This window comes from Pyricularia oryzae, chromosome 1 (assembly GCF_000002495.2).
Source record: "Pyricularia oryzae 70-15 chromosome 1, whole genome shotgun sequence".
Taxonomy (NCBI): domain Eukaryota; kingdom Fungi; phylum Ascomycota; class Sordariomycetes; order Magnaporthales; family Pyriculariaceae; genus Pyricularia; species Pyricularia oryzae.
In genome coordinates, this window is record NC_017844.1 from 4,462,864 (window position 1) to 4,481,487 (window position 18,624).

Sequence of the window (18,624 nt, forward strand, 5' to 3'; positions counted from 1 at the left end):
TGTACCTATGTACCTAAGTTCCTAGGACCTAGGTAGGTAGGTAAGGCAGTCGGGTGTCGGTTTGGTTGGTGCGGGGTTTGGGGGGATCGGATCCAAATATTTGTACATGCTCGGTATGTGTGGTGTTGGACTACCGGTAATGTTTATTCAACAAAACAACATACATGCACTGGATACTGGCGAGGCAAAGCAGTGAGTCAGACAGACAGACGGGGCCCTTTTTCGTGAAGCTGCAGTAGGAAACAGGATCACCATACCAGCACTAGCATAGTGTCGGATACAGACGTGTACACGAGGTTGCAGCCAAACGACTAAACCACGTCATACCAGAGGATTAAAAGCGAGCATTCATTTACTACCAGCAGTCATGGCTACCACATCAACGTCAGCAGCGACAAACACCACAAAGGCGCCCGTCGCCCTCGTGACAGCTGGCAGCGCCGGTCTGGGCGCGGCGGGAGCTCGCCTCTTCGCAGCGAATGGGTATCGCGTCATCGTCAACTACAACTCTAACACGGCACGCGCCGAGGCGCTGCTGGCCGAGTTGCTTACCATCTCGGGCGGCGCCACCTCCACGACGGCCGACTCATTGAGTAGCCGCAGCAGTAGTATGCACAAGCTCATCAAGGCCGACATGGGCGACCGGTCGCAGATCCAGGCGCTGGTGGCCGAGACGGTGGCTTTCGCCGGCGGGATTGACGTCATCTTTAGCAACCAGGGGTACACGCACATACGCGGCTGGGACTCGCTAGATGACAACGTCTTTGAGGACGACTGGGATCGCTGTTTCAACGTCAACGTCAAGAGTCACCTGTGGCTGCTGCACGCCGCCAAGCCGTATCTCGATGAGGTCGAGGGCTGCATGGTTGTGACATCTTCGCTTGCTGGGGTCAGGCCTGGAGGGAGCAGTTTGGTATGTTTTGTTTTGTTTTCTTTCTTTTTTTTTTTTTTTTTTCTGTCTTGTCTCTTCGACTCCTCCTCCTCCCATCTTGTTACATGACTGATGGTGAGGGGCAAAGGGGGTGCAAACTGATTCCCACGGGGCCCCACAAGAAACCTTTCAAAAAGCGAAGGCACAAGAAAAATAATCACAAAAGAGAAAGAAGGAGAAAAAAGAAAAAAAAAAAAGCTTAATACCCCCTATTTGTGTGGGGTTGCATCAAATACGACCTGTTTTCGGGCCGTTATTAAGATATACCCCTGAACATGAAGATCTTCTGGGGCTAATCCGCGCGTCCATTATTCTGATAACAACCGAAAAAATATAGGCATACTCCGTCACGAAAGCCGCACTGAACCACCTGGTCAAGGGTCTGGCTGTACTGGCAGCACCAAGGATTCGGGTTAACGCGGTGTGTCCTGGGTTGATGTTGACGGTTAGTTTTTCGTACCCTGTACATCATTTCCCATGTTATTCATATTACTTCCCAGTGTCTTGGCGAATCATTTTGTTGCATTGTTGGAAATATAATTACCCATCGCTAACCTGTGACGGTGAAAACTACCACAAAAAAAATTCCACCGAGCACACAGGAATGGGGTTTGAACTTTTCAAAAGAGGTCCAAGAATCCAACATTGCGCGCAGCAAACTCAAGCGCGTTGTAACCCCAGAGGTAAGAATCAAACCCCCCACGTGGGCTCCTTTGTCTTGACGGCGGGAGCTACCTCGTAAACATTTAAGTCTGGGCGATCATATCTAATCAACGCGGTGACTTTTTTCCCCAATTTACTGACTCGGGATGCCGACGGGGCCGTGCGGGGCCGCGCGGAGCCGTGCGGGACGACAGGAGACGGCTGAGCAAGTTCTCTGCTTTGCCAGAAGCAAAGGGGTGACTGGTGTCAATGCCGTTATTGATGCCGGGTGGTCCCTGTAAAAAAATAAATAAAAAAAAAAGACATCCACATACTGAATATATGATGATGCGGGTGGCGCGCTTGGGAGCAGATACTGGGGCGGGGGACCAGTTCATGATACTCTAGTAAAAGTATACAATTTACTAGGCTTTGAAGACTTTCCAGATCAAATCCGATCAGAACAAACGCTAGGCTACCTAGGCGGTTGGTCTCGAAGTCTATATGCACGGACCGACTGCCTATCTAGGTAGGAATTCCAACCTTGACTCATATTGTGATTTACTGTACTTTGTTCTTTTATCCGGGCTGCCTATACGTATCGGGTAGTGAAAAACAAAAAGCCACCCCCGTCGCCCAAGAATACAACATAACTACTCTCCTACTTCCCTATCGCGACTCCATCTGACAAACCTCACAGCTGGCCAGCTAAGCGTGGCCTTTCGTATCCTGCTGCCCCAGACATACAACGGAATCCATCCAAGAATGACCACCGCCGCGATTCCCGCCATGGATCCGTAGGCGTCCATGAAACCTGCGTCATCGACCCAGGGGTTTGTATAGAATGACAGGAGAAAGCCGAAGATGGCTGTCATGGTTATTTCAGCGTTAGAGTAGAACCCAATTTGGGAATACGAACTAGGATTGACGCGACTCTTACACTTGAAGCCCATGACCGCAAGGGTAATCTCGCCAGCCACAGGGCGATAGGCATCGATGACGTAGACTAGGCAGACATTCGTAGCCGACGTTATGGAGAAGTTTACTTGAAGGTTATTTCTGTTAATATAATCCAGTGGGGGCGGAATTAAAAGAATGGGGGAGAAAAAACATACATAAACCAAGTCCGACAGTGGGGCATATCCAATGCAATCTCTGCTCTATCCCAACTCCGAAGAGTATCAGAGCCAGTGGGGTGGTTATCAGGGGTGGTATCATGGCGGGCAGACGCATCTCGGGCTCTCGAACGCCACCGTTGCGTTTGGTCAGCACGTCCGCAACCCAGTCGCTAAGATGACCGCCGGCGAAGATGCCAATGAGAGCGCCGATGACACCGGATATGAAGCACAGTCCAACTTGGTACGATTCGAAATCGTAAGAGCCCTCAAACGCCACATCCACGTTGGATGTCACAGCGACGAGAAAGCTATCAAGGGAAAGTGATGCGTGTTAATAACTTGCAGCACATGCTACATGTATTAAGCCCAAAAAGGAACAAGGGTGTGGGGGAGGTTGTCGTACCCTATAGTGACCGACTCCACGAGGGCTGCCCATAAAACGGGTGGAAGGAGGATCAGGCCAAAGGGGCGTACTGCGATTCTCCATAGGCTCTCGCTCGTGTGAACACCTGTGAATATCTTGAGAGATTGGACGTATCCGCGTCTACGTAGTGCAGAAGCTGATTGATTGCCGTGATGCTCTAGTTCAGTGTCGCTGGCGACTGGTTGCCGACCCATGTTTTGAAGGGGACATTCAGCTTCGTATCTACTGGCATAAGCGTCGCGCGCCGTCTCGGGAAAGATGAGGACGGCTGCAAGCAGAGTCATGCTTATCAATATGGCCGCGACGGAGTATATCGTCCTCCAGTCATGGTCAATGGTGATGAGACTAGGCTCGGTTAGCAAATTGGTAAAGGCGCCGAGACTCCGCAGTTGCCCCGACTCACCCGGAGACCACCATTCCAAACGCAACACCGGCACTCAGGAAAGCCGTGTATAGGGCCATTATGGTACCTCGTTCATGGAGAAAGAAGATGTCGGCGATGCTGATGGGTGCTGGAGAGGGGTCAGTTGTTCGGAAGGTCTAGGACCCAACCAACATATGGTTGAATGGAACAGGCTGGAAAGTAGACAAAGAGAAGATATGAAGAATATTTACCGATAGTTTCTGCCGCTCCCGCACCGACTCCCATAAGGATGCGTCCTGCCAAGAAGCCATTGTATGACTCTTCAAACACCAACCAGACCGCACAAGCGAGGTAGATGGTATAACTCAAGATGTATACAGGGCGACGACCATATTTGTTCGCAAGGGGAACCCAGACAAAATTTGAGATGCCCTGAAGGAGTGAAGTTGTGGTGAAGTAATAGGCGACAGCGGCAACAGCGTCGTCAAAAGCATCCGGATTACTAGCCGGGTCGGCCGCATCAGGGAAGAAGTCAACTGCAGTCTCTACCAAGGCGATTGTCGGGCCAGCGGCAAGCTGCAGGTTGTCGGTCAGTGTCAATTTCGGGCAGAGACTGTGGTGATAATTGGCCAGACAGACTTACAAAATTGCACATGAGCATTGCGCAGCAGATGAGGGCAGCCACAGCATTTTTGTACCATTGAGGCCTATAATCGGTTTTAGTTGCCTGAATTTAACGGCAGACAGAGAGAGAGAGAGAGAGAAAAAAAAACAAATAGACGATCAAAAACAAAAGAAAATAAAGACCATACCAGTTCAAGGGGTCATTGGGGTCGTTGGACGGCGTGGGCACAAGAATGACCTCTCCCGTTTGATCGTTGCGTAAACGAACGGTGCCGAGAAAACCACGACTTCCTTCATCGTGTAGAGCAACCGCACCCTTTTTACGATCTGTTGGTGCAGACGAGGGCGTCTCTGTCGACGCCTGATACTCACCGAACAATTCCGTGGTGCTCATTTCGCCAATTCGGTTTTGACGAGTTTTCCGAAATCGCGCGGCAAGACAGACCCGCAAGGCGTTTACCACACAAGTATGTTTTGGTGCGTTGTTGACTTTGCAACAAGCACAAATGTGGAAACGACAGGATCTTCAACCATCACTGCCTAAGGGGGGTAAGGCTAAGTACTAGTATACTACCTAGGTACCTGGTACCTAAACTGTACACAGTAGTACTATACCAAGTGTACCTAGGTACCTAGGTACCTAGTGCTTATGTGGGTGGGAACCAAGGCGCTTGCACGAACCGAACTGCTTTTACGGAAGTAAAAAGTCTTGGCGAAAGCTTAGTAGGTTATCACCCACTCATTAGCACAAGATCGCCAAGCCTCAACCCTAGATTAAACGTGGATCGCTTGACTGGACAAAGGTAATGGAGTACATTACACACAAAGGATGGCCGCAAGGCAGGATGGTTTTTTTTTTCTTTTTTTCTTTTTCTTTTGGAATCATTCCTCGCGGAATCTCTTCATCAGGGATGCACGAGCAAAACAGTTGATGGGTGTGCTAATACGAGTAGCATACGAAGATGATTACGACGACGGATCCACAGGATAAGATTGATTAGTTGTTACTAGTTCTGCCTAGATTTATAGATCCTGAATGGGGAAACGTGAATATAACAAATAAAATAAAATAGATTAAGAAAATAAAACCAACAAATAAATAAGCGTGGAACGAAGAAACTGGGGGCGGCTCACAGTGGAGGGTGCGCGCTGCCAGTGCTACTGTGGCAGTGCCAACCTAACCGGCCGGCTATCGATGCCTGCTGCTTGCGTGTTGTATCCAATCTCTACATAGTATGTACCCATTGAGGTGGTATTGAATTAGAGGCTGCGAATTTACCCATAGAAACGAGTGACGCCAGGTTTCTTTGAAACATGGGAATTCCCTCTGTTACTCTACTCCACTTGTGCAGGAGAAAGAAGGGGGCGGGGATGGCATGAGCGATATCTTAACACAACGATGAATTGTCCACTGTCAATCAGAAGAGTGAAAAAAAAAAAACAGCATAGGATCTCGGGCGAGAAAGTCGCGAGGTCATTACGTAGGTAGGTAGTGAACTAAACCTGCAGGAAACATCCCTTGACACGCGGCTTGGCGGGGATGGATGGGTCGACAGGGGTAGATCCGGTCTTTAGTCTTACACACTTTGTACTAGTCTGGAACCAAGTACCCAGGGTTCGGTGCCTCAGGTTGCAACCAGAAACAGGGCAGATTGGATCTTTTATGGTTCCAGGCCTTGTCTTTGCAAATAAGGTAGTGGAGGTAGAACAGTCGGCAGGTACTTTCGTCGGTCGGTACATGAGGGGTCAAGGGGGTCTAGGTAAGGTAGATTATCTCTAAACGGCTGGCACGGCAAAAACGGCATGCACTCCTACAAATTTAGACTACCTAGGAAATAGACCTAGAACTCGAATCCTGCAAAGCTAAGGTAGTTAGGTATGTAGCCGCCTGACCTCATCTCAGCCTAATTTAAAGATGGGGAAACATACATGTTTGTTTATCCAAGGCTCTAAAGGACCAGCGGCAGCTTGACTAGGACTAGACACCACGTACCTTTCTTTCGCACACCCAGTAGGCAGATCAAAAAAAAATGTTTTGTGTGTTTTTGAACGAGGCGTTGCAGTGGATACGCCATGTTCAGGTAGCCACTATCGGGAAGAACAAAAACCCCGGAGCCAGCATTTGCTGCCCGGTAGTATCTAGACTAATAGCATCATCAATAAACATCCAGCCCCCAGGTATGTAAGGGATCTATGCATTGCACCTGTTGTAAGGTAATTACGTCGTCCAAACAAACATCCATTACGGTGCAACAGATATCTCTGACGGATCTCAGGAGGCGAACTACTGCTAAAAATTTGTAATTTGTGAACGAACCTTTGTCATCCATTGTAGCGAGGATACCTTAGGTATCTACCTACCTTACCTTGGGTACCTCGATTTCTTATAGAGTACACCAAGGATTGTATGTACAGAGGAACAACCTAAGCCATTGGGATTAAGCGGTACTGTACCAATCAATCAATTCTTCCAATTCCCCACGCTCGGCTGCGCCCTGTAACATTCGCACCTTGCATACGCGTCAAGACGAAGGGCCGTGAGACGCCGTTGGCGCCAACGGCTGGTATTGAGTTAGTCCTAGCGGCATCATTCATGCACAGTCCGAATAGGAGACATTCGAGCCGGAAAAGCCGGGCGGGAAAGTGTTACCGAGTCAAGTTCTCCAAATCGCGGGACTCTCTTCCTTTTTTGCTCTTCCAACTTGGGTACCTTACCCCCTTGGGTGCCCTCTACCGTACCAGCGATCCTAGCCCCGCCGGGAAGAATCAAGCGGGGGCATTCAGGGGGCCCAACAGCCAGTGTATCCACTTGCTCTACCTTACGCAGTCGCATCTTCAGCTGATCAAATCACACCCAATGGAACGACATGCATGCGACAAGGTCATGTCGAGAAAAATGCCCAGAGCTGCTGCTTGCCGATTTCTTAGTCAAGGCACCTTCCTTGGGGGTAGACAGACTATAGGATCCATGATTTGATCGAAAAAAAAAATAATAATAATCTTTTATCCAAGCTGTAATTGAACTGCACTGCCAAGCTGTCATGTTGCATCGCATTTTCTAACCAGGGTTCATGGAACCAGGCTAGCCTCTGCACAGATGCGATGGAAATCCACCACCAGGCATCGGGGCTAGCTATTAGCGAAGTGTGGCTTGGTGAGCTTGTTGTTACTTACTTGTACCAGCACGCGCGGTGCGCGATCCTTTTTGTATTTTTTTTTTTTTTCGTCTTAACTACCTCCCGGCGCACCCTATAGCAGCTTAGCAGCTGCCATGTCTAAGACCACTGGCGGAATCTTGTTGCAGACAGTTCAAGAGTCTTTGTCGCTGCGAACGTCACTCTCACAAACATAGTCAACGTCGCCCTACTTGGAAATCAACAACAACAACAACAACAGGCTTGCGGCTGCACAAGCCGTTGCGAAAAAATTAAAATTAAAATTAAAATTACACAAATCAACATCCAGAACAAATATCAGATTGGATCAGATCAGATCAGATCAAATTCGCGCCACAAAACTGGGGATCTGCAGCCCAGCGCGGGAGCTGCCGTACAACCAGACAAAGCCTTGAACATTTATCTGCCCGCCCTTGGCACTGTCGCTTTTGCGGACACACATCTACTTTCTCCATCCAGATCACCATCGCAACCACATCTACCCGTCTGGACAGATAACGACGGCATCAGCTACACAGTCACCACAGGCGGTGGTCGCCTGACTGACTTCCTTTCGTTTGCATCGTATTGGGATCACTCTCTCCCGTCACCATGGAGACCACGGCACTCGTGCAACCAGCAGCACCTGCTTCTATAACACCATCACCAGGGAGAAATACACAATCGCAAAATGCCCAAGGCAACAGCCATGCAACAAGCCAAAGTCTCTATCAGTGCGCATACTGCCTGCGAAGGTACTCTCGTCCTGAGCATCTCCAGGTAAGTTTCAATCCCCGACCCTTTTCCCCCTTTTTTTCCAAAAAAAAGAAAAAAAAAAGAATAACCACGGTCAAGAGGGACGGACCTATACGGATTCGAGCAGACCGCCAACTGACTGGTTGAGGTTTACACATACAGAGGCATATAGCCACTCACACCCTCGGAAAGCGCTTTGTTTGCGATATCTGCGAGAAAGCTTTTGGGCGCGGAGATTTGCTGAAAAGGCATCGACAAAACCACCAGGACGATCCCACGGGGGCTAAAAAGAGGAGGGTAACCTCGACAGCTGGCCGGGTCACAGCGGCTTGCCAAGCGTGCGCTCGTGCTCGGGTCAAGTGTGACGAGATCAAGCCGTGTGCCCGCTGCAAGAATCGAAACCAGACATGCGAGTACAGCACGTCCGAAGCCAGCTCTGCAGCCGCCATGCACCTATTACATCTTTCTGCAGCGAGATCTGGCTCGGGATCTCCAGATGGCCATGATCAAAAATCCTCGACAAAGTCCGTCTCGAACTCGCCTTCTCCCTTGCAAACACACCAGGTCATCGACCCAGCGTCCTTCGGCCAACAGACGCCCATGTCTGTTGCCAACGCTTTCTTGCAGCCCCAGTTTGCGCTGCCGGTCCAGCCGCCCCTGGACCCACGCCTCGCTGGGATCGACAGCGCGAGTGGAAGTGGTGTTATGGGCCATCCCACGAACGGCTTTGACGGTATTTCTGGCGCACCGGAGAGGGATGTGATCATGGACGCCACCTGTGACCCCCCGCAGTACCAACAACGTACAGCTTTTGCTGCACCTCCATACAGACCACTAGGCGGTGCAAGCCCTCCGGATTCTGCGCCCTTTGCATATTTTATGCGAGATATTCTTTACGATGAGCTAGATCCATCGAGGATGGTAGGTTCTCAGGGACTGTCTGTCCTGGACTTTAATGCCAACTCGAGTCTGGAGTTGAACGACGTGGATTTCGGTTTGCTGGACCAGTGGAGCGGTCATGTGATGCCCTGGACGGACGCAACCCCTCAGCCACCGGCAGGCAAGGCGGCAAAGGCCCCGATCGACTTGTCCAAGATGAGGCAGCGACTTGTGAAGTCTTGGAGCAACTCGCCATGGCGGTGGAACCCAACCACTCGAGACTCTGGCTACTGTGAACAGGAAAACCTCACGGTTCCCCAGACAGACACTTTGCTCACCCAAGTCGACCGCATCATCTCCGACAAACTGGATCCCTCCATCCGTGACCGCATCCTGGCTTCGGTCTTGAGCGAGTGCCGTGGCAACGATACGCTTCGGCGTGTGGCATCCTCTTTCCCTTCGACCGAAATCTTGGAGTCGCTCAGCAACATATTCGTGGCCTCCCACATGTCTTCGGTGTCTTCTTGGCTACACCTACCTACTTTCCAGCTGAACAGCAGCCATCCAGAGCTTATAGCTTGTTTCGCGTCGGCCGGGGCAGCCATCTATCCCAACATGACGCTGAGGCGCTTTGGTCAAGCTTTGCAGGAAGTCGTGCGTAAGTTGCTGGGTAGCCGACAGGAGACGAATCCCCAGAGATGGATTCAGCTAAATTTTTTCAACATATTTTTAGGCTTGACATTGCCGGGTCGTTTTGAAGAAAGTCATCTTCGCATCAACGACATTGGACTTGTACAGACTCTGGTTTTGATGCAAGACCTCGGGCTGTGGAGTGGTAATCGGCGAAAGATGGAGGTATGATAAACCCGACTCAGTCGGCTGAGACTTTACAGCGAAGAGTCCACTGGGTTTAGCTGACACGGGGCCTTTTTTTTACGGATTAGATTGCCGAATGCCACCTGAACATTCCAATAACCATGATGCGGTACAGGAACAAGTTCAAGAGGTCATACTACTCCAGGATAGTAGTCACGGCTGAGGATCAAGGTGAAGTGCTCGAGCAGAAATGGAAGCATTGGAGGGAGCAAGAATCGTGGAAGAGGTGAGCAGCCATTCACTTCACAGCCCTCTCCGACCGAATGACTGACCGACCGACCGTGAACAGGCTTATTTTCCATTGCCATCTGAGAGATGCACAAAAGTCACTGATAACCTTGACACCGCCACAAGTGTCATACGCCGAGCTCACACTACCACTGCCGGAAGCTAAACAGCTCTGGTTTGCCACTACAGCCAAGGAATGGCAGACACAGTACCTCGCGAGGGGCGAGCCGAGCAGCAATGTCCTGCCCTCGCTCGTTACTTTGTTTCAGGACATTAGTGCCCTTGGAAGGGATCGACACCGCCTCGATATACAATACGCCATTGCCATCTATCTTCATGGTGTATGGTCGCTGATATGGGAGCTTCGCCAGCTGGCTGCCGTGCAGCGGCACAGCATATTCTCTCGGAACTCGGCATCAACAACTCCGGGCAGCCAAATGGGTACCCAAGATCCTGCATCCCTGCTCCTCAAGTCCAGACATCACGAGATATGCAAGATGCTGGAAGACTTTTCTTCGGCGACGAGCGACTGGAACGAGCTCTCAGCTCAGGAGACTCTGACGCTCAACTTGCTACAGCTGCATCTTCTTGTGTCCATGGATGAACTACAAATCCTTTCCGGTCGAGAGAACGAGGAGCAGGCCCGTCGCGTTTTCATCCACCTGCAAACATGGGCCGAGTCTGAAGAGGCTCGGAGGGCACTTTGGCATGCTGGTCAGGTGTTGCGGATGGCCAAGCTTTTCCCATCGGGTCATCTCAAGGACTTTTACGCGATTGGTGTGCACCACGCAGCACTTACAATCTGGACTTACGGCGTCATCAAGAATGCGGCTGGACCCGGCAATCTGAGCGGCCTCTCCTTGGGCGACCTAGTGTACTTGGACGGACCACAGACGAGCCAGGTTACGCAGTTTATCAACTTTGGCCAGGGCTGTCCCGCCATCAGGGGACCGACCCAAAGCGTCGTGAGCAACAGCGGGAACCTGAGACAGGACGACGAGCGACAGCAGCAGCAGCAGAAGTACAGCGGCAGCGGCGTCGTGGTGGCTCCTGTCTCGGATTCGTATGCCTGCATGAACATCGCGCTCGAGATTTTCTACTTTGACAGGTCAGGCAGCGCACATGAAGATGAGGAGCAAATGCTTGCTATCAATGAGAATTTATGCCAACTTCTCGCGCAGCTTCGTAGTGCGGCACGGGCTGTTGCCGGTGTTTGAGGCTTGAGGTTTTAGGAGTAGGACGTTGCTCTGTTACAAGATTATGAGAAACACCGCTGGTGACGGTCTCGTGTACTGGTTCTTTTTTTTTTTTTTTTTCGGGTTGGTGGGTGGCTGCGGAGTTTGGTTTGGAAGTTTAAAGTTTTGATGTCATTATATACCCCAGATTATTTGCTGCTTCCCATCTGCTTGTTTATATCTAGGACTTATCAAGCGCCCGACTGGAAACAGATACGCTTGCAAGACCATACGATCTGCCAAACTTGGTTTGTGAATTTAGCATCGCATTTTATGCCACTTGCCGTCAGCGTGGGTGATGGGTTCACCAGAATTCTGTTGATAGTGATACGGTGAAAGGAACGTGGTGCTAGGCCTCGCAAAAGGCTGGGGGCTGATTGGACCCCTTTATCCCTGCTGATTAACTAACTGCCCAAGGAGGCCGGCGAGGTGTGCAAACAATAATTCACACCCTTAAAGTAGTTGCTGATGGTTTAGGGCCCCTCCACAATCTGTCGGCAATCATGCCCGTGGGAGACGAATCAAGTTCATCATTGTAACCACCCACATGGATACCAAGGTAGACAAAACTGCCAGCCAACCACGAAAATGACATCAACAAACAGTGCCCCTGGTCTAGTCCTACCGCCCACACCTCAACTCCCACTCCCAAATACAACCGGGTACGTGGACCTACCCACCGGCAACGCTATCTGGTATGCCACATTCGGCCCTAGCCTGGCCGACACTTTGGCGAACCAGAGAATTCCCATCATATTTCTCCATGGCGCACTTGCCAACTCGGACTGGTGGGGCCACCAGATCGACTTTCTCCTCCGCCACTTTGCCGACCACGGCGAGGACGCAACCACGCTCATCGCCATCGACCTGCGCTTCCTCGGCCGCTCCACCTATGGCCTCTATACCGGCGGCGGCAGCCAAGGAAACGACGAGTACAGCTTCCCCGTGACCTTTGCCCTGAAGACGGCCGACACCATCGCGGTGCTCGACCACCTCGCCGTTCCGCGCGCCGCCGCCGTCGGCTGGAGCAACGGCGCCACCGTCCTCGTCGACGCCCTGATCAAGCAGCCGGCGCGGTTCGAGCGCGTCCTGTTGCATGCGGGCTTCTTTGACGCTGGCAGTTCGCTCTACCACTCTCCGCCGCCGCCGCCGCCTTCGTCGGCGTCGCCAGAGTACGAACCCCGTACCCTGGTCGAGATGCTCCGCCTGTCCCAGAGGCCCGAACTCGTCCCCGCGGTCAGGGCCGCCTACGGCGCAGAGTACGCCAGGGAGCCGCACTGGGGCCCCGCGGACTTTGCGAGGATCCCGCCGAGACGTGGAGGAGGTGATGGTGGTGGTGGCCCGCTGGTGTGGTTCGTCGAGGGTCAGTGGGAGGAGGTAGTCGTCCGCGGGACCGCCGCCGTCATGGCGAGTTGGCTTCCTGGCAGCGAGGCGGTAGTGTTATCGGGGGTTAGTCACTATGCGTGAGTTTTGCCGCCTTTGGGTTCTTGTCGATGAACTTGCCCTTCCTTGCCCCTGTTGGGTAATGCCGTGTGCGTAATGGTAGTGGTAATATCAAACCCTCTTGGCTGACAACTGGAGGGAGCCCTCTCCAGGCATCTGCAGGATCCTGAACAATTCAATGCCGAGCTTCTACGCTTCTTGCGCGCCTGACCAAGGAAAATTCTACATATACCGAGAGTATCTGGTAAGTAAAAGGCGTGTGTCAGGAAGGGGGGACTTACTCGAGACGGTAGTTTCTTGAACTTACGGCCCATACCTTGCCTGTCGTATTATGTTCTACCTACGTGAAGGTGTAGGCATTTTGTTTTCTTTGGTTTTGTTGTGTTGTGACCGCCGTTAGGAAACACAACGTTTTGCCGCGGTAGCTCAAGGAGGCAAGTAAAAAGACATGGGACGGTTGTAACAGGCCTGACCAAACAAAAACGTATATCCCGACGACGCGCAAAACATAAAACAGAGTCGTTTGGGCAACCCAAGATATAGATCATGCGATTTTTTTTTCATTCTCTTTTCCGTCCCAGAAAATCCTGCTACCTTCCCATCATTCCCATAGAACTCCAAGAATACATATGGCCATGCGCCAGCTATACTTTGCAAAATTTCGACTACTCCAACCATAATAACCACAGTCCCGCCATCGAAGGAGCTATGCGAAACCAACCCACTGAGCGCAAAAGCTTACACCGAGGCATCCAGACTCAAGACAGCAGAAAGGGCGGGCGCTGAGAGCAATCATACACTCATAAATCCTTCCCAGTCAACCCACAACAGACTCATCGCCAGTTGCCCTTTGACAGGGACAACAGGCCTGTGATGCAGTCCAAGTCCGGCTTTTTGCTAGGACTAACCTCGCCACTCATAAACCTGGCGATCTCATCGTCGCGCCGCCCACCGCCGCCAGCCCTCCGGCCTTCGGTTGTGACCATCTCCTCCTCTTCGCCACGCAGGTCGTCTTCGTGGTCCTCGAAAATCTCGATGCTAGATCCAGCCTTGTGACCCCGGCGAGCTGCACGCACCCCACCAGGAGCAGTATAAGCGCGCGTGTTGCTCAGAGGGCTGCGCCGGCCGTCCATGAGAAAAATATTACGACGCGTGTTGGACAAGCCACCGCCGGGCAGCGCTTTCCTCGACGTCGACATTGAAGGAAACGTAACCGGTGGAATTATACGGTCGGCGGCGGCTGGGGCGGTAGTCGTAACATCCTTGCCTTCGGGGCTCCAGTTTTCCTTGTCCGACTCGTTGCCGTTGATAGAGAGAATGGAAGATACGTCCATTTTCTTAACCGCGGAGGCATCATCCCCCTCCCTGTCCTCGCCAGCGGACCTGTGTGGGGAGTCGGCGTGATCGATCAGCCTGCCAACGCTGAACTGCGAAACGGGCGACTGAAGCCTTGCAACACTGCTCTGCGCACGGCCTAGCCTGGCCCGCTTAAAGGGCTGCATGGCGCCGCCGGAACCGTTAGGACCGAGAGGTGGGCGCACGGAGGCGTTGCGCTTGCTTCCGTTCGGTTGAAGTACGGGAGAGGATGCGCGAACAGAACCAGCCGAGGCCGACGTTGTGCGCAAAAGGCTGATGGCTGCAGTCGCGGACCCGCTGGCTTCGTCCTTGGCCTGCTGTGTTAATTCGTCATCGCGGTCCGAACCGTTGTCGGCAGCAAACTCCCACGCGTGGACATCACGGGAGCGTCCGCGCGTTAGCCGCGGAGGAAGGGGCGACGCGCCTTCCAGTGGTCCCGGGCCGGGGAGGGAGCCTGTTAGAACGGAGATTGGAGGTAATGTAACTGATTGGCTGCGGTTCAGGCTAGAGCGTTTTAGCGATGGGATGGAAATAGGAATCGGCTCTACCCGCGGGTCATATTTGTATGTAGTGCTCGCCCGTTCAGGGGATGGCGAAACGAGGGTGGCCTTGCCATCAAGCGACATTGACAGGCGTACGGCCGAGTTTGAACGCGAATCGGAACGGGAGTGTGTGCGAGGGAGGGGAAGCATGGGGGCAGAAGCGGCCGAGGAGCACGATGACGGTGCGAAGGGATCGGTCCTGAACGAGTCATCGCCACCGTCGGTGTGGCGTTTAAACGACGAGGGGGTGGAAAAAGACGCGCCCGTGGACCATCTCTGGTTCGAGACAAAGCTTCCTGATTGCGAAAAGGAAAATGACTTGGCCGAGGCCGAGTGGTGTGACGCGTCCGCCGGTGGTCTGCTCACCGAATGGTGTGACGGAGTCTTTGCGGGGACGGGGACCTCCATAGTGAACTGGTGATATCTCCCCGGCATCCATGGGCCAAGGTCCGGGGAACCCGTCGGGGTGGTGGAAGTAGTTTGGGCCGGCGATCGGGCGGCATCATGCTCGGCCTGTTCGCAGTGCTGAGAGAATGAGATTCCTGTGTGTCCATCTGCCGAGACAATCTTGATGCCTCCATTCCTATACGCGGCAAGGTCCTGGTCGGATAGGGGTCGGCTTCGTCTACGATCGTTCTGACGGCGGTTTTGGAACCAGATCTGATGAGACGCGCCGAGGCACAGAGTCAGTAACGGGACATTCAGCTCCATCTCTGCACTTGTCCCCTCATAAATTTAATGGCTTACCTGCACTTCCTTCTCGTTGAGCGAGACGCGATTTACTATGTCGAGACGCGCATTCTTGTCGGGTTTCGAGTTTTTGCTGTACGCGTCTTCGAGGACGGCTCTGTCCTTGGCACTGTGATTGAAAGGCAGAATGTCAGTCAGTACTATTACCAGCTTGAGCGCTGATTTCAATTGGCCGCCTGGCTGCCCAGGGGCAGCTTCAAATGCCACCAACTTGACATACTTTGTACGCTTTCTTCGCCCCTTGGGATGCCGCTCCCTGTCTTCCGCCCGTGGGTGATGTTCATCACCATTGGCCTGCATCGAAGAATCCGGCGAGACGGTAAATGAAGCCTCTTGGTTGCTGCTACCGGGAGAATTTGGTTCGTCCATGGCTGATGGGTCGTGCGATGCCATTGACGCGAACGACGCGTTGGGAGAAGTGAACTGGGAAGGGAAGGCCATTTACGTCGTCGTTTTCGTCTGTGCGTCTGGAGTGTATGCTCTGTATGTGTTTTGGGTGATCGTGCCGGTCAAATCGTTGTCTTGTCCAAGTCGGCGTTCAAAGACGCATACTAGAGCTAGTTGGACCCGATGAGACTAGACCTCGACGGTGCGGTGCCCCTGACACACAAGACCAAACCACGATACCCAGACACAAGTTGACCAATAAGACCGGGAATACAGCATACGGTTTTTGAAGCTCCTCAAAACAGTATCATCGAGTGGACGAGAATTTGGAAGAGAGGAAGTAGAGAAAAGAGAGAGCAAAAAATAAAATAAAACGAAAGCACACATACAACCACACACTCAAGTCTCGGTGAGAAAAAGAAAAGGATAGACGTAGAAGAGAAAAAGCACTTTAACTGCCCTGCAGAGGATGTGGGAAAGCAGGCTGGCGGGCTGGGGTGGAAAGTGGAGATTTGACACCAAAATGCCATGGGTTTGTGGATGGGCGAGACAAGACCAGGAGGCAGATCTCAAGCGCGCGCGACTTTTTTGGGGCCAAGCTCCCCGCATCATTTTTTGTTCGCGTCGCAGGACTGCGCCAATCAGGCCTTGGCCCGACCCCTGCTAACCCCAAATCAGGAAAACAGGTCAACAAAGGAAACAATGAACGAGACGGAACAATAGGAGCCTTTGCCTTTTACCTTACTGTACCTTACCTTACCGACCGTATGGAGTACGTACAGTACAGCAAAGCAAAAGAAAACGGCGTGCCTGCCTGCCTGCATGCATGCCTTTTCCTTGCCTTGCCTGCCTCCCGCGTATAAAACACAGCACATCAACGGACACATGAAGCAACCAGCACAGTTCACTCGCCACAGGTATAATTAGGCCGCACACACAGTAAACAAAACGGTGCCCTACCTCCTAGTAAACAGTACGCCACAGCGCTGTTTAAATGGATTTTTGATGGCGCTGAAGCTAGCAAGGCCCCGAACTCAATTTAAAACCCGGTAGTAACCGACCAACCACCCCCATTCACCTCCACTGTTATTTACTAGGTACCTCTATAGGTGCGTTTTAATAAATGGAACTCCCTTTTTTCTCAACGGAAACGCGTGCCTACTTATTAAATGCCCTGTAAACCCACTACCCTGCCTTGTTCCATCTCTTGGTGCATGGGTCGCGTTTGGCCGTGAGTCAATACACTAACTACTACCATATTAATTTTTTTCTTCCCTTCGAACCAGCCCCAGCCCATCAACTTTATGTTTATCGCGTCATGAACGGTCCGGTACGGAAATGGGATTTTGTACGGAGTAATTAACTCTGACCTGCATGTACTCGTCTTGACCGCCATTCGGCTCAATAGCGGGCAAACGCGTGACTTTATGCCTAATTAATGCTTAAGAGCACGGATGCAGGTCCACCCTCTGCACTTCTTACAAGTCACACCCATGATTCCAACCACCTAAATATTTTTTTTGATTTTTTTCTCATGCTTTTCATTCTCTCTTACGTCTTATTCATACCTCCAGTCGGTAATTGTTACTGCTAAAATTCTTCAAGATTGGGAACCGAACGGCAAAGCGATATTGATTGCCCGGCCACCAGGAATGCTACCCGTACTCTCTGCAACGCTGGCCTAGGAGCAAAAAGGCCAGAGTGTTTTCTTTTCACCCATCCGGATGTTCCTCTTTGACAACTCCAGCACCCAAACTTGACCACTTCCAAGTGCTCCAAGGGTGGCAGGCAACCTATGTCAACTGGGCAACGCTCACGATTCCCCAAATTCGATAGCTTACGTGTCTGTCACTCCGATTCAAAGCTCTTTTCTACCTAGTCTAGTAGTTTCTGTGACATGATTTTACAATGAACGTATTATTAAGCCAGGTAGGGGGTTTCCCACAAGAAAGAAGCACCCATAAAACGCGTTTTAAGTGCCAAGATATCGGGCAAAAAATGGATTGCAGGAGGCTCTGCCAACCCTTTCGCGGCCGGATGTGGCACCGTGTATATGAACAAATCCCGATCAAAGTCGCCCCGCAGTTCCTCAATGAACATAGATGTAGGTGTCCAGGACTCCAGGTGTGTCGATGGCGGATGGGGGGTTATATTGGGACACAACTATACCTGGAGCTGGGCTTGCCGACCAAGCTTTTAGTCTAGTGTACGTCAAATCATTCGGGGGCTGGGGCAGGCAGACCAGACCCTCAAGGTTATTACAATCACTGTCATGGGCGCGTGATTGCCCGTGTCAATTTGAGATGTGATCGACTCAAGAATTCTCATTTATTACTTGGTACAAGGTAAACTAGCTTGAGTCTAATCACAACAAAGACACTCTGGCTCAAGCAATCATCAGAGGCAACATGCTGCTCTAATAAACCATATCTCTTCACTCTGCTCGCTGCTTTTGTCTACTCCACATGCTTGTGTTCTTTCAACTCAGCGAGCCTATACTTCTGCTGTCCCTCAAAAGCCATGGTCGCTGCGTTTGGTCAGGTATGCAAAATCCCCGAAAGTGTTCCGCCAAAGAAACCAGTCAGCTGAAAATTTTAGTGTCTACCTAAGCTGTTCACAATGCAGTAACTGGCGCCGATTTCTACCACCGTGTCGTGAATCTCGTAAGGGCCGATGCTGAGTGGATGTGCCGGTCACGAATATGTAAAATCCTATTCCGAAACTTTGCTCACTTTTCCTTCAGAGGCAGTCCTTGTGCAACCTTTTCCCTCCCATCAGTCCCATAATCGTCGTAAGTAGTCAGCCTACCGCTTGAGCTCAGTGTTTCTATACAAAGAGACCCAGAACGGCAAAACCCCAGCTTCACCATGCGCTTCCATTAGAATCCTCGCGCGAGGGCTAGCAGTCATCCACC

The 18,624-nt window shown here is 51.7% G+C and overlaps 6 protein-coding genes across 6 annotated transcripts; 3 read left to right on the forward strand and 3 right to left on the reverse strand.

Moving 5' to 3' along the window:
* Window positions 1-134: 134 nt before the first annotated feature.
* On the forward strand, window positions 135-2,164 carry MGG_14547 (uncharacterized protein). Its single transcript, XM_003710008.1, has 4 exons — window positions 135-913; window positions 1,269-1,376; window positions 1,534-1,614; window positions 1,789-2,164. Exons 1-4 carry the CDS (start codon window positions 368-370, stop codon window positions 1,873-1,875), a joined length of 822 nt encoding a protein of 273 aa, XP_003710056.1. The 5' UTR covers window positions 135-367; the 3' UTR covers window positions 1,876-2,164.
* MGG_11713 (uncharacterized protein) lies at window positions 2,084-4,632 on the reverse strand. The gene is made up of 8 exons (XM_003710009.1): window positions 4,292-4,632; window positions 4,123-4,186; window positions 3,731-4,055; window positions 3,519-3,627; window positions 3,095-3,460; window positions 2,689-2,999; window positions 2,514-2,618; window positions 2,084-2,441 (listed from the first exon to the last, which is right to left on the reverse strand). The coding sequence occupies exons 1-8, from the start codon at window positions 4,495-4,497 to the stop codon at window positions 2,227-2,229; spliced, it is 1,701 nt and encodes a 566-aa protein (XP_003710057.1). The 5' UTR covers window positions 4,498-4,632; the 3' UTR covers window positions 2,084-2,226.
* A 1,928-nt stretch (window positions 4,633-6,560) lies between these two features.
* On the reverse strand, window positions 6,561-6,936 carry MGG_16303 (uncharacterized protein; the record flags this gene model as incomplete). The annotated part of the gene is made up of 2 exons (XM_003710010.1): window positions 6,561-6,664; window positions 6,819-6,936. The coding sequence occupies 2 exons, from the start codon at window positions 6,934-6,936 to the stop codon at window positions 6,561-6,563; spliced, it is 222 nt and encodes a 73-aa protein (XP_003710058.1).
* A 366-nt stretch (window positions 6,937-7,302) lies between these two features.
* Window positions 7,303-11,507, forward strand: MGG_09950 (C2H2 type zinc finger domain-containing protein). Its single transcript, XM_003710011.1, has 5 exons — window positions 7,303-8,038; window positions 8,177-9,551; window positions 9,627-9,748; window positions 9,838-9,995; window positions 10,059-11,507. Exons 1-5 carry the CDS (start codon window positions 7,871-7,873, stop codon window positions 11,212-11,214), a joined length of 2,979 nt encoding a protein of 992 aa, XP_003710059.1. The 5' UTR covers window positions 7,303-7,870; the 3' UTR covers window positions 11,215-11,507.
* A 144-nt stretch (window positions 11,508-11,651) lies between these two features.
* MGG_09951 (oxidoreductase) lies at window positions 11,652-13,334 on the forward strand. The gene is made up of 2 exons (XM_003710012.1): window positions 11,652-12,695; window positions 12,828-13,334. Exons 1-2 carry the CDS (start codon window positions 11,821-11,823, stop codon window positions 12,883-12,885), a joined length of 933 nt encoding a protein of 310 aa, XP_003710060.1. The 5' UTR covers window positions 11,652-11,820; the 3' UTR covers window positions 12,886-13,334.
* MGG_11712 (uncharacterized protein) lies at window positions 13,094-16,227 on the reverse strand. Its single transcript, XM_003710013.1, has 3 exons — window positions 15,544-16,227; window positions 15,321-15,432; window positions 13,094-15,233 (listed from the first exon to the last, which is right to left on the reverse strand). Exons 1-3 carry the CDS (start codon window positions 15,762-15,764, stop codon window positions 13,509-13,511), a joined length of 2,058 nt encoding a protein of 685 aa, XP_003710061.1. The 5' UTR covers window positions 15,765-16,227; the 3' UTR covers window positions 13,094-13,508.
* Between the last annotated feature and the right edge of the window lie 2,397 nt (window positions 16,228-18,624).